The sequence below is a fragment of the Lynx rufus genome, unplaced genomic scaffold, assembly GCF_022079265.1.
Source record: "Lynx rufus isolate CCGP_SWC_20201006 ecotype Redwood Valley unplaced genomic scaffold, mLynRuf1.p SCAF_1, whole genome shotgun sequence".
NCBI classification, from domain to species: domain Eukaryota; kingdom Metazoa; phylum Chordata; class Mammalia; order Carnivora; family Felidae; genus Lynx; species Lynx rufus.
In genome coordinates this window covers 132,697,144-132,723,569 of record NW_025814823.1, presented here as the reverse complement: position 1 = coordinate 132,723,569, position 26,426 = coordinate 132,697,144, and the positions used below count along the sequence as shown (strand labels likewise).

At 36.5% G+C, this 26,426-nt stretch overlaps 2 protein-coding genes across 7 annotated transcripts in view; one reads left to right on the top strand and one right to left on the bottom strand.

The window, feature by feature from the left end:
• PPWD1 (peptidylprolyl isomerase domain and WD repeat containing 1) overlaps positions 1-8,626 on the bottom strand; it is a 28,333-nt gene extending 19,707 nt beyond the window's left edge. For 2 of the 4 annotated variants that reach the window (XM_047087141.1, XM_047087132.1), the window contains exons 1-5: positions 8,431-8,626; positions 3,475-3,577; positions 2,670-2,770; positions 2,409-2,529; positions 189-636 (exon numbers count right to left, since the gene is read on the bottom strand). In XM_047087141.1, coding sequence (XP_046943097.1) covers positions 189-636; positions 2,409-2,529; positions 2,670-2,770; positions 3,475-3,577; positions 8,431-8,626 — 969 coding nt within the window. Of the gene's footprint in view, positions 1-188; positions 637-2,408; positions 2,530-2,669; positions 2,771-3,474; positions 3,578-8,347; positions 8,367-8,430 lie in introns of those variants that run through there. The other 2 variants (XM_047087149.1, XM_047087157.1) reach the window with 2 other exon arrangements.
• A 182-nt stretch (positions 8,627-8,808) lies between these two features.
• Positions 8,809-26,426, top strand: part of CENPK (centromere protein K) — a 58,952-nt gene continuing 41,334 nt past the window's right edge. For all 3 annotated transcript variants that reach the window (XR_006963545.1, XM_047087114.1, XM_047087106.1), the window contains exons 1-5: positions 8,809-8,850; positions 16,164-16,314; positions 18,361-18,417; positions 21,656-21,728; positions 25,122-25,168. Coding sequence is in view for 2 of the 3 variants with exons in the window: in XM_047087114.1 (XP_046943070.1) it covers positions 16,198-16,314; positions 18,361-18,417; positions 21,656-21,728; positions 25,122-25,168 (294 nt within the window). In the remaining variant the exon portion in view is untranslated. The remainder of the gene's footprint in view (positions 8,851-16,163; positions 16,315-18,360; positions 18,418-21,655; positions 21,729-25,121; positions 25,169-26,426) is intronic.

The window sequence follows — 26,426 nt, the reverse complement described above, 5'->3', positions numbered from 1 at the left end:
ATAAACCCTGGGAAAAGAGTTTTGAAGAACACTGCAAGAGAGCGGACAGATCAATAATATCTTCAATGTGCTAAGAGAAAATAACCATCAATGTAAATATCTATATCCAGAAAAAATATCTTTTAGGAATTGCACAAAATAAAGACACTCAGAAAAGGAAATTCCCATTAAATTTATATTGCACTTACACTTAGTGATTCATCAAAGACTCTCATGAGTTTTCCAGTTAAAAATCTGAAAATTCTAACTTTTCTATCAGAACCAATAGTAGCTATTTTCTTCCCATCAGGTGAAAAACATATGCTGGTTGGATAAGCCTTGCACTTGGCAAACTCATACAAATCGGTGTCAGTTTTATATTCCCAGTTCACATTTTTGGGGAACTTATATTCATGAGGAGGCCCAGTCCAGTATTCAATCATTCCAGATTTATCAGAAGACACTATTGCTTTATAAACTGCATTCAGCCGTATCTGAGTAAGAGGTGATGTATGGAGCTTGTCAAAAATATGAAGCGGCTGGTTATCTCCTCGACCATCATAAATGAAAATTTTTCCTGTGCTCTTCTCAGAAGCAGCAACTGAAGATATGGCATCCCCTGGGCAATAGATCCACTCACATTGTCCAGGAAAATAGCTAAAATAGTGAGGGGAAAAAAGAAGTTAATACAACAAGTAAGCATCCTTATCCACTCTCACCACCAAAACAATGTCCTGGCCAATGATTTAGTTAGTTTTGGATTCCTTGCTCTAAAGTAGCAGAAATAGAAACTGGGGAGGAACAACTAATTTTCCCTTTCTGACCTCATTAATCTAATGGTAATAACTTCTGAGGACTTATCAGACCACATAGAAAACTTCCTACAGCAGATCATTTACTTCTCTTGGATAGATAAGAAAACCTAATCAGACCAGGGCCTTAAAATATTCCAGGGCATTGCCTTTTGGATCTCTAGGTCTCAGTCTATTTTTAACTTATTTTTAAATAGGTTCATATCTAACAGTATACTTGATAAAACTCATTCTTGAAATGTTTAAAATCAAAATATTTTAGTTATGACTATGATCAAAAGGAAAACATTTTGATATCACATTTTCATTATTAGTGACTTAATCTTACAACTATAAAGTTTGAACATGCTACCTGATAAAGTACAAAAGAACTGGGACAGATTTAACCTGGGACAGATTTAACCAAAATGAGTGTTGTCTCCTTCTAAGCAGTCAGTTAAAGAAGTTACACAGTTATTCCAATGTTGGTGCTGATGCTCAAAACTTCTGGAACTCTTCTTTTAGAATTTCTACCAAAACTTAAATAATATCCCGAAAGGTGGCAGAGGTTCAACATTTATGAATAGATTTAATTTGTAAAAACAGCTAAAGTGTAGGTAAACAAAGCAGGGAATAAGACAAGATAACCAATATATATTTCTATTTGTAGTAAAAAATAAGTTCTGACCATAAGTAATGAGACTAATATCCTTTAGTGGCTCATCAACTGGTTTTGAAGGAAATTCCAAAAGAAGTACTGCTATGTAATGAGCTGTTGTTCTTGTCCCACCACCATTCATATGTTGCAGTTACCTAAGGTGATTGATCTGGAGATAATTAGGAGGTAATTAAGGTTGAATGATGTCATAAATGTGGGGCCCTAATCCCACAGAAGGGAAAGAGGAAGATACCATTCCTCCTTACATCCTGTCCCCAAAGAGAGCCCTCACCACAAATCAAACCCTACTGGAATCCTGGTCTTGCACTTTCCAGCCTCCGGAACTCTGAGAAAATAAATTTCCTTTGGTTAAGCCACTCAGCCTATGGTCTTTTGTAATGGCAGTCTGAACTAAGACAAGTCCTAAGACTATTTTTGACAATGCTAGATTTTCAAGGTGACATTCATTTAGACGTATATAAATTCAGTATGATATCTTAAGAAAGACATGCTTAAAACAAAGTATTCATCTCATTTCTGTAGTTCAACCACATGGTGTGGATATCAATATACTTTAAAGTTTAAAGTTACCAACGAATCACCCCAATTCCAAAATGTACATAAGCCTTATAAGACACAATACATATTACTGAAATAAGCAAAGCAAGGAAGTTAATTCTAAGTACCAGCAAATTAGACATGATGGATCCTCATTATTTTATTAAGTAATGTTAAATGGATATAATGAATCCTTGTGATGATGCTATTTAAAAATTTCTGCTGTGATTAACAACAACAACAATAAAAACAGAAGCCTCCAAAGAGCATCATAACAAGGATTCCTATCTACTTTTCCTAAGCAAAATTCAAAAGCACAGCTGGCAATGGCAATACATTCTGTTTAGAAATATCTACAAAATGGTGACAGTTTAAAAATTATTTCACTAAGTTAAAAAGTATATACTTTAAAAAAGACTCACCCAAGCTTCAGCATATTGATCATGTCAAAGTTCACTACATCAAACACCTTCATTGCTTTATCATCACCCACAGAACAGAACAATGCTCCCTCAGAGCTAACTGCAATACTCTCAATAACTCCTATTTAAATAAATCAAAACATTCTAGTAAATACCAATGAAACAAATATGCATGATTCAAAGGAAAAAAAAAACATTTTAAAAGAAACTTTAACCAATACAATTTAAGACTCTCACACACACACACAGTGAAATTCTTACCCAGGTGACTACGAAAATGTTTAACAAATTCAATTCCCTCTTCTATTTTTTTCCAGAACTTAACATGTCCATCATGACTGGCAGTAATAATAAAGTCTGTCCTGCATACATAAAATTGTAAAAGTTAATTTGTAAAGCAGATCTATGAGTTATTTAGTACCCCCAAAAGCAATCATTCACTGAGAATCTTTGGCGCTTTCAAAATATTTTTATTTTAAGCTTTCTTTATAAAGACCATCATATGAGGGTAGAGAGAAAATGGCAAATTTTGTAGTTCTTTCCTGGATATCATAATAGTTGATGTGGCACTAACTTTAACCCCAAGAGCTAGGATCAGAGTTGTGCTAGGACTTGACATTAAAAAAAAAGAAATTTCACCAGGAATTTCAGTAGACCTTACAGCCCTTTAATCGTAAAATCACCCTGTAGGCAGTCTTTTCACATGGAAAACGTACTCATCTTCAAAAGGTGATAAATAACCAATGTACATTTGTTTTGTATCGTATCCAAGGTGTCTTGTTAAGTATTAGAAAGATTTTGTACAGAATAGTCTCCCCTTTAAGGTGTATAAAAATAGAAACCATCTGAATACCTACGGTATTGATATTACCTTGAATGCATTCCTTGTAGGAAATTGGAAAGAATATGTAGGACTTCATTTAACTTAAAATATTATAGAATCGGTGGCATTAAATAGAAATCCATGGTATCCTAAAGATACTTTTACAAATCATCTTCAAAACTGAAGCATCTTTATAAAATAAATTTTTCAGAAAAAAAACAAAAAAAGATGTGTGAGACTTACTTGGTGCATACCACATGGGTGATAACATCTCTATGCATGTAACTGCGCTCATACATAGATGCACTGGGGAGATTTTCAAGATAGACTCTTTCAAACTCTAGAACTGAGGGAAAAAAGGTAAAGAAAAATTTATTTTAAACTGCAACTATATACTATTTTGCATTTTCTGTAAGAGTTTTCTACATTCTATTTTCTGTTGGGCACCTGGGTAGCTCAGTCGTTAAGCATCTGACTTTGGCTCAGGTCATGATCTCACGGTTCATGAGTTCGAGTCCCATATTAGGTGAGCTCAAGCTCTGCTTCGAGGGAACAGAAGCCCTCTTCGGGTGAGCTTGAGCACTGCTTTGGGTGAGCTTATGCCCCACTTCGGGTGAACATGAACCCCACTTCGGGTGAACACGAGGCCCACTTTGGGTGAGTCCCACTTCTCTCTCTCTGTCTCCCTCTGCCCCTCCTTCTCTCCTTCTGCCCCTCCCTTGCTCTCAAAAAAAAAATTCTATTTTCTATTTTCTTCTATATCTTATTACATTTCTCTCAATTCACACGTAATGAAAAAAAATCTAGTCTGTTATGTATTTCATAGTAGTGAACAGCACTGTTACTATTTAGTCATGACAGGTCTCAGGTATTGTACAGATGCTTAACTGCCCTCAGAACTTAACTGAGCGATTCTCGCTTAATATTAAGGTTCCATTAAAAAAGAAAAACTTTGGGGTTCCTGGGTGGCTCAGTTGGTTAAGCGTCCAACTTCGTCTCAGGTCACGATCTCACGGATGGTGGGTTTGAGCTTCATGTTGGACTCTGAGCTGACAGCTCAGAGCCTGGAGCCTGCTTCAGGTTCTGTATCTTCCTTTCTCTCTCTGTCCCTCCCCCGCTTGTGCTGTCCCTCTCTCTCAAAAACAAATAAACATTGAAAAAAAAAAAAAACAAACCAAAACCTTAAAAAATTTCATGAAAGTATCACAAACATCTTTCTAACCATTAGTAAAGCCAATTATTAGTTCTAATTTAAATAATTAACAAGAGACCAGTGGCCACCTATAGGTGTTTATCTTTAAGACACTAAGCCTCTTTGAGGTCACTAGTAGTGGGGTTGAAGCAGATAAACATGATAAAATACTAAATAGATTTTTAGAGCTGAGAAAATCCTGGACTTCTCAACTTTTTCCAAGGGCAAAACATTTGAAAAAGTGTTAATCTGAGGAGATATTTTGTTACAAGAGCTATGAACCATATTACTAGCAAAAACTGACATTATATGTGTATCTAATAAAATAATCCAACAAAGGCCAAACATGCCTATAAAAAGTTGCTAGAGCGGAGCCTGGGTAGCTCAGTTGGCTAAGTGACCAACTCTTGATTTTAGCTCAGGTCATGATCTCACAGTTGTAGGGTTGAGCTCCACATTCAGCTCCACAATGAGTGTGGAGCCTGCCTGGGATTCTCTCTCCCTCTGAAAGCACACATGATCTCTCTCAAAAAAAAATTTCCAGGGCGCCTGGGTGGCTCAGTCGGTTGAGCGACTGACTTCGGCTCAGGTCATGATCTCACGGTTTGTGAATTCGAGCCCCACGTCGGGCTCTGTGCTGACAGCTCAGAGCCTGGAGCCTGCTTCGGATTCTGTGTCTCCGTCTCTCTCTGTCCCTCCCCTGCTCATGCTCTGTCTCTGTCTCAGAAATAAATAAACATAAAAAAAATTAAAAAAAAATTTCCTACATTAAACATAGAGATGTTTCATAGTTTTTTGTAACTATTGTATAGCAGAGTCAAACCTGTGCCCAATGAACTCCTTTCCCTTCATTTTTAATAACAGAACCACCATTTTTATATGTGCAAAATGACAGTCAGCTATAAGACGACCTTTCTCATCTTCTCCAGAGTTAGGTGTGACCATGTGCCAATGAAATAGAAGTGTAAGTGTTATGTGACAATCAAGAAGTCTCCTTCAAAAAGTATTCCATTATTCCCTTTCTCAGTCCTATACTTGGGAACTGGGATAAGAGAACTGATTCTAATAACCACTCAGGACAAAGACGAGGGCCATACCTTAGTGATGTTAGGGCAGAAAACTGGAAAAAGCCTAGGTCCCTTTGAAGCCTCCATACCAATCCTAGACTGTTTACTTTGGGACTTCTTTTATGCAGCTAATATAATACTGATACACATTCCTTTTGCTGTTTGTTAGTTTACTTGAGCAGGTATTTACTGAAAACAAAATAGGTTATAAGGCACATGGACATAAAAAGTGGAACACATAGTTCCTACCTTTGAGAAACCATTTGGTTACTTAAAGGTAGTGTCATATAACAATTTATAATGTCTTTCTGAAAATGCATAGAAAAGTCTAGTGTCCAAAGAACATGTTAAAGAGGATAGCTCTTTTTCTAGAAAGCTACACGCATGTCACACTCCCATCTTTTTATTAAAAAATTTTTTGCGGTGGCGCCTCAATGGCTCAGTCGGTTAAGCATCCTACTTCGGCTTGGGGCATGATCTCACTTGGGTCAGGATTTTGCAGTTTGTGAGCTCGATCCTCACGGTGGGCTCTCTGCTGACAGCTCAGAGCCTGCAGCCTGCTTCAAATTCTGTCTTCCTCTCTCTCTGTCTCTCCCCCATTCATGATTGGTCTGTCTCTCTCTCTGCCTCAAAAATAGACATTAAAAAAAATTTTTTTTAAATTAATACATTTTATTATGCTCTAGTGACTGAGCCAGCCAGGTGCCTCAAACTCCTTTTTAGACAAAATCTTCAATGATTATTTTTCTAACATTTCATACATGTTTTTATTTTTTAATTATTTAAAAAAAATTTTTTAATGTTTATTTATTATTGAGAGATAGAGACAGGCAGAGCATGAGCATGGGAGGGGCAGAGAGAGGAGGAGACACAGAATTTGAATGAGGCTCCAGGCTCTGAGCTGTTAGCACAGAGGCCGATGCGGGGCTCGAACTCACAAACTGCAAGATCATTACCTGAGCCGAAGATGAATGCCCAACCGACCGAGCCATCCAGGTGCCCCTAACATTTCAGATATGTTTTTAAATTTCAGTTTTTTTCAGGGTGCCTGTGTGGCTCAGTCAGTTAAGCATCTGACTTTGGCTCAGGTCATGATCTCACAGTGAGTACATTCAAGCACATCAGGCTCTCTGCTGACAGCTCAGAGGCTGGAGCCTGCTTTGGATTCTGGGTCTCCATCTCTCTATGCCCCTCCCCCATTCTCTCAAAAATAAAGAAACATTAAAAAATTATAAATTTCAGTTTTTTTCTTCAAACTGAATACACTATTGACTGGCTTAAATACAATAAGCATCTACTTAATTATAAACATTTTCACACCTAATTATTGCTGTATCTGTCTCAATTGTATTAAGTTTGTAAGATTTTTGTCTCTTAATACTAATATCAGCACTTTGATATTTTTTATGTTTCCATAAAAAAGGATATGCAAACATATTCTATTACACCTATAAGAGCATTAACTTTGTAATATTCACTCATTCAGTAAATACTTATTGAACACTTGCTACGTGCAAAGCAGTGGAGCAAAGCAGTCATGGTCTTTGCTCTTATAAGCTTATAGTCTTAGCAGTGGTGACAAATATTAATCGATCACAGACTTAATACACAATTATAAAATGCAGCAAGTGCAATGAAGAAGTTGCTATGGAAACATTTAACAGAAAGACCTAACTGTAAAAAAGATAACACTTTATGGGTGTCAATGTACAATGTTCAAAAAAGTAGCTTCTTCAAAATTTGGATACATAAAATTTGAAAGCTACCTGTAAACTCAGGTGTTCAAAATTACCTCAGAGTTATGATCAATGTTCTTTAGAAACCCAGCCCACTGGAGAAACGACAGGCTTCCCAGAGGAGGCGATAGTTGGAGGTGAGTGCTCAAGATGGACAACAGTTAGCCACAGGAAAAGGAGTGTGGGAAATTATTTCAGGTATACACCATACCCTGGCAGGCATCCAAAGAAGAAAAAGAGCATACCCCATTCTCAAGTGTTTTAATATGGCTAGAGTACAGCCTAAGGAAGACAGGGTTAGGAAACAGAAGCAATGGAAATGTGCTGGTGAGGTAAGGAGAGATCACATCGTGAAGGAACTTGTATGCCATGATACGGAGTTTGGACTTTGTTTTTAAAATGAGAAATCACTGAAGAGATTGAAGCAGAGAGAGTGATAAAGTAAGATTTGACCTTTCAGAAAAATCGTATTTTAATGGTTTTACACCAAGGAAGACATTTTATAGAACAACTTTTGAAAATAAGAAAAACTTAACTTCCTTCCCTACCCTTTTTATTTAATAAAACTTGGTCACTATTCCACGAAAGTTGGAAAATACTTCAAGCCTTGGCATCTCCTGCGTGTGGTTTGAAAACCACAGACCGAAAAATTTGTTATCCAGTAAACTTCTGTAACTTTCCTAGGTCAGAAACTCATGATTGGAAGAAGACAGGATTAAAATGATCTTTACCTACTCTTTACGATTCTAAATAGGCACCGCCATCTCGCCCTCGGTCCCCGCGTGCCCCAAGAGACTAAGTGCACTCCTGAAATAAAAGCTTTCAAGAGAACTGGAATCTGACGTTTAATAAACCGGAGACAGAAATTCCAACCTAATGCGCCCGCTATAGGGGTTAAATGAGAGGCGCTTAGCACATAATAGGTAGTAGTATAAGTTAGCTTTAGCATCTATTAGAACACGTTCCTATAACACATCTGTGACTAACATTGTTAGATAGTAGCAAAAAGACGCTGTATTCAGCCCAAATCATTATTTCGGGGAGAACGTGCTAGTAGAGAATGACCAGAAAACAGAAGCTGACCCTCTGTTCTGAGGGCAGAAAACCCCGCAAGCACACACCATCTGATTTTTGAGTCTGGTTTGAAATTTCCCAGTCTGGGGACGCAGATTCCAACTCGCCCTGTGTCTATCGCTGTAGCTACCTTTCCTCTTCTTGGCCAATGTCGCCTCTACAGGTAAGGGCCCAACCCAGCGCTCTTCATTTTCCTCTTCGTTCTCTTGGGCCACAGCCACAACCACTGTCAGCTCTCTTTCGCCGAGTTCTGTTTTTTCCGGCTCCCCCGTGTCCCGGCGCCTTCTTCTTCTCAGCTGTGAATCGCTACCACCTTCCGACGCCATATTGCCAGAGTTGTCAAACAAGGCGCGACACAACACAGCTCCCCTACCAATCCGCAAAGCGGCGCGGCCTGCACGTCAGTGGCAGAGCGAGTTTCGGGATTGGCTGGGGTGCGTAGGAGCAGATCCAATCAGCAAGCAGCGCGCGCTCGGGGCCCTAGGCCGGGAAGTCCTGTCTGAGCCAGGCTGAGGTGGCCTGCAGTCCGTGGCTGTGTGGTGGTTAAGAGGTGGGTAAGGGAGAGCGCCTTAACGGTAGACACTTGGAAGGCTCCCAGGGTATGGAACTGTAGCGCCGATGGTGGGACCCTGAAGCTCACGGGAACTGGATACCGGACGTCCCGCCAGTCCCTGTGACCCGCTCTTCTCCCGCTCTAGTACCCAGCGGGTTAGAGGGAAATGACAGAGGGGCAGGGAACTGAGGGAACTATCTAACTTGAGGGCCTCCTTTCAGGTGCTGACGGAACTGTTTTCTCCCCTGAGTTTCTTGATTCTCCCAAACGAGAAAGAGGTGGTGGGCGCTTCTTACTGTTTTCTTAGGGAGGGAGGGAGGGAGGGAGGGAGGGAGGGAGAGAGAGAGAGAGAGAGAGAGAGAGAGAGAGAGAGAGAGAGAGAGAACGAAGGAAAGAGAGAAAGAGAGAGAACGAACCAACTAGGCAGGCCAAGAAACTCAAGGGTACATGGTAGGATCATTCCCCCTGCTGCCATCGTCCTGGTCTGCGCTTTCATGTCTTAGCCGCCTTCTCGACAGCTCTCTTCTTTAAAAAAAAAAAAAAAAAAAAAAAAAAAAAAAAGGGGGAAAGAAAGAAAGAAAAACTTATTATGGTAAAAACCACATAACGTTTACTGTCTTCCCCCCTCTTTTAAAACTGAGGTATAATTCATATACAACACTATATAGTTGACCTTTGAACAAGGGGTGAGCAGAGTGGTTAGGGGCACATCCCCTCTCTTCATTGGAAAATCAGCCTATAACTTAGGATCCTCCCCAAAGCTTTACTAATAGACTACTTTTGATATAAAGCCTTACCCATAACATAAACAGTGTAAACATTTTTGTACAAGGCTGAAGGTATTTAACTAGTCTTTTACTAGCTGACTTCAGATTGTTAATAGTAATGTTAATAGCTAATAATGATATAATTTCATATGCTAAGCACAGTTCTAAGAACTTTATATATACTAACTCATTTAATTGTCATAACAACTTTATGGGGTAATGTTATTGTCTTCATTTTACAGGTAAGGAAACCGAGGCAGAGACAGTTTAAGTGCCTTGCCCAAGGTCACACAGCTTGTAAATATTGAAGCCGGGATTTAAACCTAGACAGTTTGTAGAGTTCACACAAAGTTTTTTTGAGTAATGCTGTAGTATGCATTCCTGTGTAGACTAAAGCAAATATATCTATCTATAGTATTATTCCTAGAAATAGAATATCTGGGTCAGAAGTTAAATGTATTTAAAATTTTAATGGCTATTGTTTATTATCTTACAAAGTGATTAGTTTATGAACAGTGCATGCCTCTTGTGAATAGTGTATGCCTCTTGTTCTATATTCTTCTCGTTATTGTTTATTATTAAATTTTTCATTATTGCTAGTCCAGATGAAAAATAACTCTTGTTTAATTTTCATTTTTATGACTTATAAGTAAGGTTAAAAATGCATTTTTCTATATATAAAGGATATTTCTCATTTTTTTAAATTTCCCATTTTTCGGGGCGCCTGGGTGGCGCAGTCGGTTAAGCGTCCGACTTCAGCCAGGTCACGATCTCATGGTCTGGGAGTTCGAGCCCCGCGTCGGGCTCTGGGCTGATGGCTCAGAGCCTGGAGCCTGTTTCCGATGCTGTGTCTCCCTCTCTCTCTGCCCCTCCCCCGTTCATGCTCTGTCTCTCTCTGTCCCAAAAATAAATAAACGTTGAAAAAAAAAATTTTAAAATTTCCCATTTTTGTCCTTTGCTCATTTCTCTTGGATTGTTTCTGTCATTTAGCTTTTTATTGCAAAGTAAAATATAGATATCAAAAAAACCATATAAAATAAATGTAAATCCCATAAATTATTATAAGGTGAACATCTTTATCACCATGTAGATCAAGAAATAAAACTTTGATAATCATCTCAAAAGTTTCTCATTTGGCCCATCCTAATCAAAGTTCTTTCTCCTGCCTTCTTCTCTCCCTCCAAAAGCATTGATATCCTGACTTTTATGGTGATCACTTTTTTAAATTAGTTTTCTTTTTTATGGTTGGTTATTGGATTTTTTTTTCATATTTGTAGGCATTCATTATACATTAAGAAAATTAGGTCTTGAGTGCCATGTATGTTACAAATATTTTCTTTAAATTTTGAGGTTTTACGTTTTAGCTTTTTTTGGGGGGTGGGATATTGAAGAACTTGGGTTTATTACTCAGTGCAGTGAGAGAAAATACAGTGTGGTGTCTTAGTAAGGAGGTGTTAGATTATTTTTTAATTTTTTAATGATATCTTTGTACCTGCAGAATTTTAAAAAAAAATTATGGAGATTTTATTTAGTTTTGTTAGAAATGCTTTCCCAATCCAAGCAAAAAAAAATGTCTCCATGTTTTCTTTATGTTCTGCTTTATCATTTCTGTTTCTGGAATTTTTGAGGGATGTAGGGATCATGTAAAGATTGAGGTGTATATCTAGGCTTAACCCACCTTTTCCCTCCCCTCCACCCAAATACTCTGCAGTTAATTAAAAAAAAAATGAGGAAGTTCTATGAAGGACCAAATTATACCTGGGGAAAAAATGCAATATAGTTTATAAAATATGCTCCTATTTGGATTGTTCTTATATTCCCTTAATTTGCATTGCCACCTGTGTTCTATATCATAGGTCCATAAATGTGTGAATCCAGAAAGGCTTTTATGTGTTTATGTTCCACTGTTCAGTTTGCCTATCCATGTGCTAATTCCACGCTATAAAAATTAGTATAGTTTTTTAATACGTTTAATGTGTGGTAAGGCAAGTTTTCTCATCTTCTTCATGAGGGTCTTGGCTGTTTTTTGGCCCCTTGCCCTTCCATATAAAGTTTAGAATTTGCTTGTCAAGTGCCACAAAATAGAAACTTTTAGAACTTTTTTTTTTTAAGTTTATTTCTTTATTTATTTTGAGAGTGAGAGACAGAGAGAGAGGGAGAGAGAGAATCCCAAGCATGCACTGAGCTGTCAGCACAGATCCCAATGCAGGGCTCAAACTCATGAACCATGAAATCATGACCTGAGCCAAAATCAAGTTAGACACTTAACCAACTGAGCCCATCCAGGCATCCCAAATACTTTTAGAATTTTGATTAAGATTCAATAGATCAACTTAGGAGGAATTAACATCTTTACAGTATGGAATCATTTAATTTCTGAACATGGTGTATCTCCCCAAGTTTCTTTAAAATCTCTCTTGATGAGACCTTGATTAAGTAGTATAAAACTTAAGTTTCTTATGAATAAAAGTGTTTTGGGGGAGTGGGCTGTTCTGGTTTGCATTTAGTGTTGTGGGGTAGACATCTTTATTCTTTTTTGGTCTGTCTACTTGCTTAAAATTGTCTCAACTTTGCATTTCATGCCATCAGAGTCTACTACTACCTACCACTCCTTGCAGCGGTCATCTCACAAGATTATATCATGCTCCTTCATTTCTTGAAGATTTTTAGCTTCTGGCTCACTGCAGCCCTCTGCAGCACTACTGTCATACTTCATGGTGATTTTAATATCCACATTTGGCCTCCCTTTTTCTTGACCTCTTTTTCTTTAGTGATTATATTCTCTATCTTCTAGTAGTTACTCATTCCTGTGGTCATACGAAAAGACTATCATTTTTTCACTTGGTCTTTGTACCTATGCTGCTACACTATAGAAGAAAATATATAACCATGTTCTAATTCCATTTTAAATTAATGACATATTCGCTAGTGGGTATTTAATGGTCTCAAGTGGACATTTAATCTCAAGTTATCCTACTATTTTATCCTCTCCTGTTCTCTTATATATCTATTTCATACATTTAAAAAAACTTTTTTTAAATGTTTATGTGTTTATTTTATTTTATTTTTTTTCAATATATGAAGTTTATTGTCAAATTGGTTTCCATACAACACCCAGTGCTTATCCCAACAGGTGCCCTCCTCAATACCCATTACCCACCCTCCCCTCCCTCCCACCCCCCATCAACCCTCAGTTTGTTCTCAGTTTTTAAGAGTCTCTTATGCTTTGGCTCTCTTCCACTCTAACCTCTTTTTTTTTTTCCCTTCCCCTCCCCCATGGGTTTCTGTTAAGTTTCTCAGGATCCACATGAGAGTGAAGCCATATGGTATCTGTCTTTCTCTGTATGGCTTATTTCACTTAGCATCACACTCTCCAGTTCCATCCACGTTGCTACAAAGGGCCATATTTCATTCGTTCTCATTGCCACGTAGTACTCCATTGTGTATATAAACCACAATTTCTTTATCCATTCATCAGTTGATGGACATTTAGGCTCTTTCCATAATTTGGCTATTGTTGAGAGTGCTGCTATAAACATTGAATGTTTATGTATTTTTGAGAGAGAGAGAGACAGAGCATGAGCTGAGGAGGGGCAGAGAGAGAGGGAGACACAGAATCTGAAGCAGGCTCCAGGCTCTGAGCTGTCAGCACAGAGCCCAATGGGGGCTCAAACTCACGAGCTATGAGATCATGACCTAAGCCAAAGTCAGATGCTTAACCAACTGAGCCACCCAGGTGCCGCTGTTTCATACATTTCTTAATGTATTTCTTTTTTTTTTTTTAATGTTTTATTTACTTTAAGACAGAGATAGAGACAGAGCATGAGTGGGGATGGGAGAGAGAGAGAGGGGGACACAGAATCTGAAGCAGGCTCCAGGCTCCAAGCTGTCAGCACAGAGCCTGATGCGGGGCTCGATCTCAGGAACTGTGAGATCATGACCTGAGCCGAAGTTGGATGCTTAACCAACTGAGCCACCCAGGCGCCCCTCTTAATGTATTTCTTAAACCTCCTGTGCTTTTCCCCATTCTCATTCACAGCTGATGACCTTAGTTAACATTTCCCTGAGAAAAGAGAAGCAGTCCAAATAGAACTTCCATAAAACCCTATCAACACATCTACTCACCTGCTTGCAATCCTCCTACATTTCCATTAAAATGGATGAACTATGTATACTTCTATCTCTTTTCTTTAATGTTTATTTTTGAGAGAGAGAGGCAGAGAGAGAGGGAGACACAGAATCCAAAACGGGCTCCAGGCTCTAAGCTGTCAGCACAGAGTCCAATATGGGGCTCAAACCCATGAACTGTGATATCATGACCTGTGCCAAAGTCGGACACTTAACTGACTGAGCCACCCAGGTGCCCCTATATAGACTTTTATCTTAAATCAGTCTCTCTAGTTAGGTATTAAATTCCATTCTTTTTCTCTTGCAACTCCTGCAATATTTCCTTCTGTGTCATTTAAGTGCTTTTTTTTCTCCTGGCTTAAAAAAAAACTCTTGACCCCATATCACCCTCCAGCTGTTTTCCTTTAGAGAAAAAAATTGTTGAAAATATTTTATATTACTAGGTGTGTACAGTTCCTTGCCTTCTGTTCTCTCTTGAATACACTCCATTCATGCTTTTACTCCCACCATTCTACTGAAACTCCCTTATAAAGGCCTCCAGTTTTGTGTATTTATTCCATTGAAATTGTGATAAATTATCCTAAGACTTAGAGGTTTGTTATGTTCAGCAGTTCTTTGCACCAAGAATTCAGACAGGATATAGTAGGACAACTTGTCAGTTGCTCTGCAATGTCTATGCCCTTGTCTAGAAGTCTCAAAGTCTGAGGGCTGAATCATCAGAATGTTCATGTGCATGTTTAATTGTTGATGCTAGCTTTTGGCTGGGAACCTCATTTCCTTTCTGTGGGCTTCACCATTAGTCTCTTCATTTGTGCCAGTTTGGGGTGCCTGGGTGGCTCAGTCAGTTAAGCGTCTGACTTCAGCTCAGGTCATGATCTCCCAGTTTGTGAATTCGAGCCCCACTCTGTGCTCTCTGCTGTTGAGGGGAGCCCACTTCAGATCCTCTGTCTGTCTGTCTGTCTGTCTCTCTCTGCCCCTCCCCGTTCACATGTGCTCACTTGCTGTCAAAAACATTAAAAAACAAACAAACAAACAAACATTTGTACCAGGCTTCTTCACAGCATGGTTGCTGGTTTATAAGGGTGAATGTTCTGAGACAGAGGTGTAAGTGCTATGGCCTTTTATGACTTAGTTTTGGAAGTCACTTCCATTATATTCTATTCGTAAAGGCAGTTAGAAAGTCCTACTCAGGTTCATGATGAGGATAAATAGTCTCTGCCTCTGGACAGGGAGTAATAACCTGGAATATGGCTGTGACTCTTTTTGGAAAATACAGTCCTCTATCCATATTACTAAGTAAATTGTCAGTTCTCTGTTTTTATCATACTTGACCTATCTCTGGTATTTGATACTTCATCACTCCTTTCTTTAATACTTTCTTACTTTGAATTTCAGGTTACCATACTCTTAATTTTCTTTTTACCTTATTATTGAGCGCTCCTTCTCAGACTCTTTCAGTGGTTCCTGTTTATTATTCTTTCCAGGTCTGGACCTCTTCTCATTTCTGTCTGTACGCTCTTGCTTTTGTGATCTCACCTAGCCTTGTGGCTTTACATATCTTGTATGGTGATGACTCAAATTCTAGCTCAAAACTTTCCCTTGAACTCCATACATGTACATTCAGTTGCTTAATCAGCATCTGCACTAATAGAGACCTTATATTTAGCAAGTACAAAATTGAATTTTTAATCATTACCTTCTCATATCTAGCTGCTTCTGTTTCTTCCACTGTCTTCACTATCTCAGTACCCAACTGGCAGCTCCATCTTTCCATTTGCTTACCTAAACTTTTTTAATAACAAAAGTTGCTTGGATCATTGCAATAGCTTTCTAACTGACTTTCCTGTTTCTGTCCTTACTACCTGTTGTTAACCAGAGTTGTGCTGTTAAAATATAATTCAACTTATGTCATTTTTCCATTGAAAACCCTTTAATCGTTTATCATCTCAGCTGAAGTCCTTAAAATAACCTAGAAAGCCCACATAATCTAATTCCTAAATCTCTCAACCTCATCTTGTGTTCTCTGCCTTACTTTGCTCCAATCACACTGGCTGCTTTACTGCTCTAGGAACATGACCCTCATACTCCTGCCCCAGGGCCTTTGCACTTGCAATTCCCTGCCTGGAGCCTCTTCCTCTAAATATCCCCATGTCTCACTTTCTTATCTCCTTCATGTTTTTTGCTCAATCGTTAACTTCTCAATGACCTTAAATGACCACATTATGTGAAATTACGTTACCCCTACCCAAGCATGTCCTATTTTATTCCCTGTCTTGCTTCCCTACATAAAATTATTTCCACTTATAAATTGATATATATATTATATATATTTCCACTTATATAACTGGCTTACTATCTGGCAGGTGATAGGTGTTCAAGAAATTATTGTTAAATGAATAAATATTTTTACTTCAGTTTTTCTTATAAGGCTAAAAAAATCACAAGGCACATGTCAGTGAATCAGCAAGATCTAGACCCAGATAGTAGTACAGATATGGAAGATGTTACAAATGCTGAAGAAGAACTTATTAAGGAATGTGACGAAATGTGGAAAGACATGGAAGAAGTAAGTACCAAGAGGTCAAAGTGATATATATATTAATTACTATAAGATTTCTTTCCATTTCAATAATAGACTTAAGAAAAATAATTATGTTGGGTCCTGAAAGCTGTTATATTATACAGTAAAAATGTATATAGCTTTTAAACCTGTAGGCATTTATTCAAGAAACTTTATGCCAGGTGAGCTCTAGAAAGAGAAAAAATTATGGCAATCCCTGCCCTCAAGGAGATTGTCATATAATAGAGACCATTGCTTTTATGTTAGAAGTATTGTGGTGGAAATACAAAGACTACTTAAAACGAGTAGTAAACCTAGATAGAAGGGGTCAAGGATAGCTTTCTAAAGGCAGTAATAACTGAATTAATTTCTAAAGGATAAATAGAAATTAGCTTCTGAAAGTAGGAGAGGTATATAAAGCAGAAGGAACAAAATATGTAAGGTTGGAAGAGTTTAGAGAACTTTAGATAGAATATTATGGCTTCATAAATTCGGAGGAGATTGACCTGTGGAGTGAGGCTGGAAATATAATTAGGAGCAAGAACATGAAGGATTTTGTTGAGTTTGTACTGTGGGGAGCAATTAAAGGATTATAAACATGAATCTTTGGGAAAAGATGCAGTTTGGGAAAATTGCTTGGTTGTTTTGAAGACAATGGAATATAGAAGATTGAGACTGCAGATAGAAGAAGCATTTAGGAGGCTCTAGTACTTACTAATCCTGATAAGAAGTACTGTAGGGCCATATCCTATCACTGCATATAGAAGGAGGACTTAGGAGATACTAAGGAGATAGGGCCAAAATGAGTGGAACTTAATTGTTGTGAAATGGAAGGAAATTATGAAGACTTTCAGGTTTCTGGTTTGGGCCACTAGGAGGTTGGTTGGGTTATTTCCTAAGAGAGTAGAGAAGTGGTGAGGACACATAATTATGGAGTTTGGGTGAAAATATGAATTAATATAGAAAATGTTGTCTTTGAAATGTTGAGTTAGTGAGTATCACTTCTGGTATGCTACTGTGTGTTGGTAAAAGTTTTTTCTACTCAAAATAGCATAATGTGTGAAACAGGCCGCAAACTTTTCTTATCCCATTCTTTGCAGTAGATTTTAGATTAAGGCAGGTTATTATTTGTTTTTTGTCCCCTTTTTTCTTTTTTAAAATTATTTTTTAATGTAAATCCTTGGTACTCTGATGATAGTGTATTTTCAAGATAATTTAAATAATTCCTTTTTATGCTTTTGACATTTTTTCAGTATAGAAATTTGAATTTAAAAATAATTTTTTTAAAAGATACTGCAACTAGAAATAAGTACACAAGTAAAATTTAAATTACCCATATTTTCAATCATATAATCACTGTTAATAGTTGTAGATTTTTTTTGAATGAAACAAAAATGATGTCTCCTGAAGGCTTTATTTTCCTATGATCTTAACCATTTTCTTATCTCTTTTGTTGTTTTTCTATGGTGCTTTCCTTCCTGTTCTCTTATTTCCTATTTTCCCGTTACCTAGCTTCTAATTTACCCTAGCTTTGTTTGTATTTTTTTGTCCTTATTTCTTATGCTCATTATTTCATTCTATACAGAATATAGAATATCTAATATCCCCTTTTACTTTTGATATATTGACCGTGAGACCTGTTTGGATGCCTTCATGATCCTCTTGCCTGTAAAGTCAGGAACTTGGGGTGCCTGGGTGACTCAGTTGGTTAAACCTCGGACTGTTGATATTGGCTTAGGTCATGATACTGCAATTGATCATGACGTTGAGCCCTGATCCTGCTGGGGATTCTCTCTCTTTCTCTGTCTCTGTCTCTGTCTCTCTCTCTCTCTCTCTCTCCCTCCTCTCTCTGGCTCATGCATTTCAAATAAGTAAATAAACATTTTTTTTTTAAGTGAGGAACTTAAACTCTTCTCTTAAATCAGATATTTGTATAATATTACATTGATATAAAAGAAAGGGAATTGTTTGTTATATATAAAATGTTATAGTATGTGAATCATTTTTATTTACTTGCTTTGTTTTGTTGTTGTATTTACTTTTTAAATGAAGTGTCAGAAAAAATTATCACTTGTTGGAACTGAGACACTCACTGATTCAAATGCTCAGGTATGAATCCTTTTTTTTCTTCCTAAAAATAGTTAAGCTTAATGTATTGTGTTTTGGATAAGAATATTATTTGTCTATATTAACCCACATATAATAGCTTTGTTGATACCCATATGCTTAATCATTTGGAAAATATTCTTTCTGATTTAAGAGAAGTATTCTAAATACTTTTTGAATGAACTATTATAAATATATTGTATTTACTATATATATTTACTCTAAATAAATATATTTAAATAAGGAATATTTTCTTTATTATTTATCTCTTAACAGTTACACATATATTTAACTGTTGAGTGAATAATTGCAATTAAGATACCTTATTAATAATTAGAACACATGTTGTCCTACTTTGTGTTAGGTACAGTAGCCAGTTTGTTTTCTTTTTTTTTTTTTTTTTACTATATGTGTAGAACCTTAACTGACTTCACTGATGCTTAAACAAAGATTAAGATATCTATTTTAATAGAGCCCTAAAGAATTGGTTTAGGAATATACCAAAGGAAGAATGCAACAGATTAAGAATTTAAAATATGACAAAGATGATAGTACCCATTTGTGGAAAAGGATGAATTGTTAATAAGTAATAGTGGTACAACTAGTTATCCGTTTGGAAGAAAATAAAATTGGAGCTTTGTCTTTCATTACATAAACATATATTCTAGATAGATTGCCATAGAAGTCTTATAAGAAAAGTTAGGAGACTATTTGTGCCGTCTAGGGACAGGAGAAACTTCTTGGCTAAAAGTAGAAACCAAGAAAGTATAAAAGAAAACTTAGATGTATTTGACATTATAAAAAATTAGAAGTTTTAGTGATAATTCTAAAGAACAAAGTCAAATATACAAATGATTCTAAAGAAAGTTTTCTAAAACTTGTAGGAGCATGTCAGAAAGTGTAAGAACTAATTGAAAGTACTCCTGAGTTCCAAATCATGCACTTTACTTTTAAAAACCAGTTCATTTTGTTACAAGGGCAGCAGGTGAGGAAGGTGTGTGTGTGTGTGTGTGTGTGTGTGTGTGTGTGTGCGCGCGCCTGCCACCAATAAGCTGCAGTTGGGAGTTCATGCGCTTCATGGCCTATTAGAGCAGCAGACAATTGAAGTCAGAAGCAGAGCCGTTTCACAGAGCGAGATGTAATACAGAAGCTTTTTTGAGGGCCTTTTTCTTCCTACTTATTTTTCATTCAGATTATAATCAAGCTTACATGTGAACTATTAGTAATTTAAGTTTCCTTTTGTGTCATTCAGTGTAAAACTAATTTGAAAAAAATATAGATTATGAAAAATAAAGATTTAGGCACTGTTCACAAAAACACCAAATTTGATATCATTTGAAAAGGAATAATGGCCTTGATTGATTATAACAATAATAAAAATAAAAATCTATGAGCATAATAATACTGAATAAAAATGAGAGTAAGAGAGATAGAAAAAGAAGGAAAAACTAATGTGTCACTTTTGGAAGTGCCTATCATATCAGGTCAGGTCTTCCATGTAAAAATTTCTAATCAAGAATTAAGCCATCTTTTATTTAAAAAATTTTGCGTTTATCAATAAATGCAGAGTTCTGTTATAAAGTATAAAACTGAATATTGTATTTGAAACAGCATTATACAGTAAATAAACTATCATCTGGTTTTCTTGGGAAACGTGGTTCTTATATCGTAGAAATTGAGACCTAGTGAATCAGAATCACTAGGGATTGGACCTGTAAGTTTCCTGAATGATTTTTTGTGCAGTGAACCAAACAAACACTGATTTTGGTGGAAGTTCTTATATAGTTGTAAAGAATCAGGATCCTGAGATAGTCAATAATAACATTATCTGAGGGATCCACAAAATATCTTCTATTGGGGCACCTGGGTGGTTCAGTTGGTTACACGTTCGACTCTTGATTTCGGCTCAGGCCATGATCTCACAATTCGTAAGCTTGAGCCCCGTGTTGGGTTCTGCACTGACAGCGTGGAGCCAGCTAGGGATTGTCTCTCCCTCTCTCTCTCTCAAAAATAAATAAATAAACTTAAAAAATATATCTTCTCCTATTGTGTTGAGGGTTCCCCAGATTACTTTCAGGAGTAATTCACAGGACTCACAGTAACTCATAGGAGGACTCAGAAGACTCAGTGTGTACTATATTCATGGCTGAGATATACTATGTTAAAAGGATACAGAGTAAAATCAGCAAAGTGAAAAGGACCATGGGGTGAGGTCCAGAGGAAATCAGATACAAGCTTTCAGGAGTCCTCTTTTATTGGAGTCATCCAAGATATGCTTAATTCCCCCAAGGAGTTGTGACTGTGTGAAATGTTTTCTGCCATGGAACCTCATTAGACTCAGCGACCAAGGTGTTTTGTGAGAGCTAGTCACATAGACACCCTCTGCCTAGCAGTTATCAAAATACCAGGCTTCCAGAAGGAAAGCAGGTGTTCAGCTTCAGTCATATTCCTTACAAAAACAGTTTAGACACAATGAGTATCTCTTAACAGGTTGGTGGGAATGATCTCAAAATACAAGTTCCAGATGCCAGTCAAGAGCCAACTTTGAAAGCAAACCTTTAAATAATCTCAGGCTTGCTTTGTTTACTCTTATCTGCATACCTATTAATTTTAAAGAGCATCTTTAAAGCAAATATATCTTTTCTAAGTAAACCCTACTCCTACCATGGGGTTCAAACTCATGACCCCAAGATAAAAGTTGCATGCACTATGGATGGAGCCAGATAGTGAATAAATGCAATTAAGATACCTTATTAATAATTAGAACACATGTTGTCCTACTTTGTGTTAGGTGCCCCTAAAGCAAGTTTGTCTAAAAATTATTGGGAAGAAATATCATCTTATGTTCTTAAAGATTTTATTTTTAAGTAATCTCTGTACCCAACATGGGGCTCAAATTCACAAGCCCAGGGTCAAGAGTCCCATGCTCCACTGACTGAGCCAGACAGGTGCCCCTATATTTTTATGGTAGTATTTAGGAAATAAAAGTAATATGGTTAGGTCCTTTTATTTTAGGTTGAGTGGTAAAGTAGAATTGAAAACTTCTTAAGACCTGAGCTATAATTAGTATGGTTTAAAGCAGGATTGTGTTTGGAGTGTCAGTTTTTTATAATTTGGATGGCTCTTATGTTAGCCATTTATGTTAGGAATTTGTGTTAAAGTATTAAGAATGTCTACCCTTTCATGAATATCTATAAATATTCTGTAAGAGATGACTTTGTTTTATGATTTTTTTTTACAGCTGTCATTATTAATTATGCAAGTGAAATGTTTGACTGCTGAACTCAGTCAATGGCAGAAAGAAAATCCTGAAAGTAAGGTTCTTATTTTTAGGTTTATATTTTTTTAAACAAATTAATGGCAAATTAATTTAAGGATAATTTCAAGGTCTATCTAGCCTTGTTGAAATTGCCTAAACTTTTCTTTCATTTGTATACATTATTTTGTGCTTATTTTGGTATTATAGATGAATATATTTGTTTGATATAATAATCTTAAATTATGGAGACCTTATTATAACCATCATTTGATCATCATAGATACTATGCCACACGCGCAATAGAAACTGTAAATTGTTTCTTAATGAATGAAACATACCTAGTGGAAGAGAAAAGTTATTTTAGATACTTATTTATATAAGGGCCACATGGATTGTATGTTGCCTTGTGACCTGTCCAATGGGGACCAGCTACATATTTCCCTTTAGTCAAGAAATAGAAAATGGCTTAAATATCTGCAGTTAAAATACCCAGCGAGGAGATCTTTTTTTATTAGGAAAGCTTACTTTTCTCTGTGCCACATATATGTGTGTATTTGGTATTCTATATGGATTGTATCCTCTTTCTTTTAACATCTCCCTTCTTTCTCCTGCTCATTTGCCACCTTTCCTTTAGCTCCTCCCACTTCCCTTTTTAGTCTCCTTTGTAGGCTTACTGTTCTCTATCCCAGTTGTTGGGATTCTTCTATTCATTCTCTTTCGAGATAATTTCATCTACATTCTTGGTTTTAACTACTATATTCATGCCCACCACTGTTCCACATCTTTATTATCACATGGTAGTCTTTTTAATTTTAGCACTTGATATGTACATATATAATCTATTTTTTAATTTGCATTAAACTATATTCTATTGCCTCCTCAGCATTATATTGAGCATCTCAAATGCTGTTCATACTCTGCTGTTAAAATTTGCTATTTTTTTGGAGGGCTGTGCTCAGCAATTTTAACTTCCTACTCTACATGCTACTCCAGGATTATATTTTCTGCTTTTGTTTTTATGTTATACCTGTATTAATGACTTCTGTATAAGTTTGCTAGAGCTGCCATAACAAAGTACTATGGACTGTGTTGCTTACACAAAAGAAATTAATTTTTTCACAATTCTGGAGGCTAGAAGTCCAAGATCAAGGTGTTGGCAAGGTTGATTTCTTCAGAAGCCTCTCTTTTTGGCTTGTAGATGGTCATCTTCTCCCTGTGTCTTCACATGGTCGCCTGTCTGTATCCTAATCTCTTTCTATAAAGATGCCAGTCATAATGGAATAGGGCTCACCCTAATGATCTCATTTTAACAGAATCACATTTTTAAAGACCCAGTTCCAAATACAGGCACATTTTAAGGTACTGAGGATTAGAACTTCAAAATATGAATTTTGGTGGGGAGGAGGAGGACACAATTTTCGTAACAGCTTCCAAATCTATGTATCCAAGCCAGACTTATTTGTAACATCACACTAACGTATCTCTCTACTTTCTAGTTGTCTTTTCCAAAATATTCTATAGATACCTGAGATTTATGAATTGATCTCCATTCTCTGATCCATTGAATGGAGTTTATTTGATCAGCTATAAACTTAAGAGTCCTTCTAGGTTCTTCTTTTTTCATGTATCGCATATAGCCAATCATGAAATATTGAACCCTACTGCCACACATTTACTTTAGGCCTTCATTACCAATCCACTGGTTTATTATAATAGTCTTTCTTACATCTTGTTCAAGATTTTTTTTTAAATGTCTATTTATTTTTGAGAGAGAGAGTGTGAGCAGGTGAGGTGCAGAGAGAGAAGGAGACAGAGGATCGGAAGCAGGCTCTGTGCTGTGCTGCTTTGTAGTTTTGTAGTTTTCATCACAGTCTTTTGCCTCCTAGGTTAAATTTATTCCAAAGTATTTCATTCATTTTGATGCTATATATCAGGGAATTTTCTATTTTTGTTTTTCTTATCATCATCTCTTATGTGCACATTTTGTGCTGGTAACACCAAACACACAGGCTGATCCACAGGTCAAATAACCACTTTGCTTAAGGTTGCCAGTCCCATAGACTGCCCCACTGAAAGGATTTAAAATATCTTTATATTCTTAGAAGCTGCTATATATTGTATGGGCTTAAATAATTATGTGAATCAATATTGAAATACTACTCATGGCCACAGTGGACAAGAGGGAGATTATTAACTTTACATTCTTAAAATCCTTCTCATTGCATTTATTGAAATGATTTGGGAGCCATCCTGGGGCTGCCAGTAATCAGTTCTAATATATGTCCTATGAAGCACGTGTCGTAAGCTCTTTCCTGTCAGAAGACCCTATAGAATAGTAGACAGATTAGAAAGTTTTCAGTAGCATATTATTAGAGAAATTTTAAATAGTACTTTATTAGGAAAGGTAAACTTAAAGTACAAAGGTTGAACTTTTCTAAATATAAGGATTAAATTTTGCTATACAAAATTAAAATGAAATGTTAGTTGATACTCAAGAACTGGCAAAAATTGTAGAAGAGTTGATTGTATCTTTTGCTGTTTCTTATTGCTAATAGTAAGTTTTTAGAAAAGAATCTGGTATTCTATATTAAAATTCAAAATATGCTTTTCCTTCTATGGAATTCCATTTCTGAGAATTTATCCTCCCCAAATGAAAGCACTAGTACATAAAGACATAAATTTAGAAATGCTACAGTCACTGTTTTTTGTGGCTAAAAGTTAGGTTCAAAGTTAATGTTTCATCAGTACTGATGTTAGTCAATACACTTTGTATATTCACCCTGTGGAATATTATGGAGTGATTAAAAATTATGGATTAGACTTACATCAGGATAGAAACGATTTCCATGGGTTTTTTGTTGAGTAAAAATAAGAATAATGTGTATGATATCCCCTTCTCATAAAACCAACAATAACAAAATGAATAACCCTTGCATGTGTGTGTGTAGATAATATACATGTACATTACATGCATAGGATCATATAATTGCAGAGAGATATATTTAGGGAAACAGTATAGATTATTAATTTTTTTAAGTTTATTTTGAGAGAGAGAGAGAGAGAGTGAGCCTGAGTGAGGGAGGGGCAGAGAGAGAGCGAGGGGGAGAGAAAATCCCAAGTAGGCTTTGTGCTTTCAGTGCATAGCCTGACACGGGGCATGATCTCAAGAAGCATGAGATCATGACCTGAGCTTAAGTCAAGAGTTGGACGCTTAACCAATTTTGTTTTTGAGGATTTAGAAAACAAAACCCAAAAATGTATAAATGTCATGTTTGTCTAAAATTATATATTGGTTATATATATTGTCTAAAATTATGTATTGATTATATATGTAAAGGTGTTAATTAAAGAAAGAGAAAGAGATATCTTAGAAGCCACAAAATCAAATTCTTTATATTTGAGAGTTAACTCACCATATATATAATTTTGGCCTGTTTTTTTTCTGCAGTAGTTCCTCTGAATGAAGAAGTTCTAGTAACATTAGGAGAAGAAGAGGTAAGTAACTTAAGGAATTGGTAGTAACCCTAATTAACTTATAACTAGAAGTATTTGGGGTAAGTTTATGACATCAGAAGCAGAATGAAACCACTTTAAAGCCATATTAATTTTTTTATTTTGATTTTAATTATGTCTGTTGAACAGAATATTTTAAATAATTTGAATTTTGTATCACCAATTTGTATATTAGAACTGTGTTTAAAATTAGTGTTTAATATGTAAAATTCATGGTTGTGCTTAATTTTCACTTGATTAAACTCTTCATAATGAAAGTGAAAACATTAAACATAGTTAGATGATCCTAATATATGTATGTCCTCAAAACATAATATACATGTCAATAAAGACTTTAAATGTAAGTCCATTAAGTCAAAGTATAGGAAAGAAGATAGAAGTAAACAAGAATTTTAAGTAAGGATGTAGTGCATGGAAAGAAATAAGTATCAGTGTGTCTAGAGATAGAAATAGTGATGAAAAAAGAGATTATCTGTAAATAAACATTTTTAAAAAAATTTAAAAAGGGGCACCTGGATGGCTTAGTCAGTTGAGTGGCTGACTTCGGCTCAGGTCATAATCTCACGGCTTGTGAGTTCGAGCCCCGCGTCAGGCTCTGTGCTGATAGCTTGGAGCCTGGAGCCTGCTTCGGATTCTGTGTCTTCCTCTCTCTCTCTCTGCCCCTCCCCTACCCATGCTCTGTCTCTCTCTGTCTCTCAAAAATAAATAAACATTAAAAAAAAAAATTTAAAGAGATTATCTGCCCTACAGAATTGAGAAAAACCAGGTTTTAAAGGAACCTGGTACTGCAGTATTCAGGGTTCAAGTATGTAGCTAAAAACAAGATTTCTTTAAAAGAGAGATAAAGAATTTTTTTGATTAAAAAAATAACAGAATGTAACTTAAAAAAGGATTACTTGGGGCGCCTGGGTGGCGCAGTCGGTTAAGCGTCCGACCTCAGCCAGGTCACGATCTCGCGGTCTGTGAGTTCGAGCCCCGCGTCAGGCTCTGGGCTGATGGCTCAGAGCCTGGAGCCTGTTTCCGATTCTGTGTCTCCCTCTCTCTCTGCCCCTCCCCCGTTCATGCTCTGTCTCTCTCTGTCCCAAAAATAAATAAACGTTGAAAAAAAAAAAAATTAAAAAAAAAAAAAAAAAAGGATTACTTCACACCCCTAAACATGGCTATAATCAAAAGACAGGCAATAACAAGTATTGGTGAAGATGTGGAGAAATTAGAACACTGATGAACTGCTGGTGGGAAT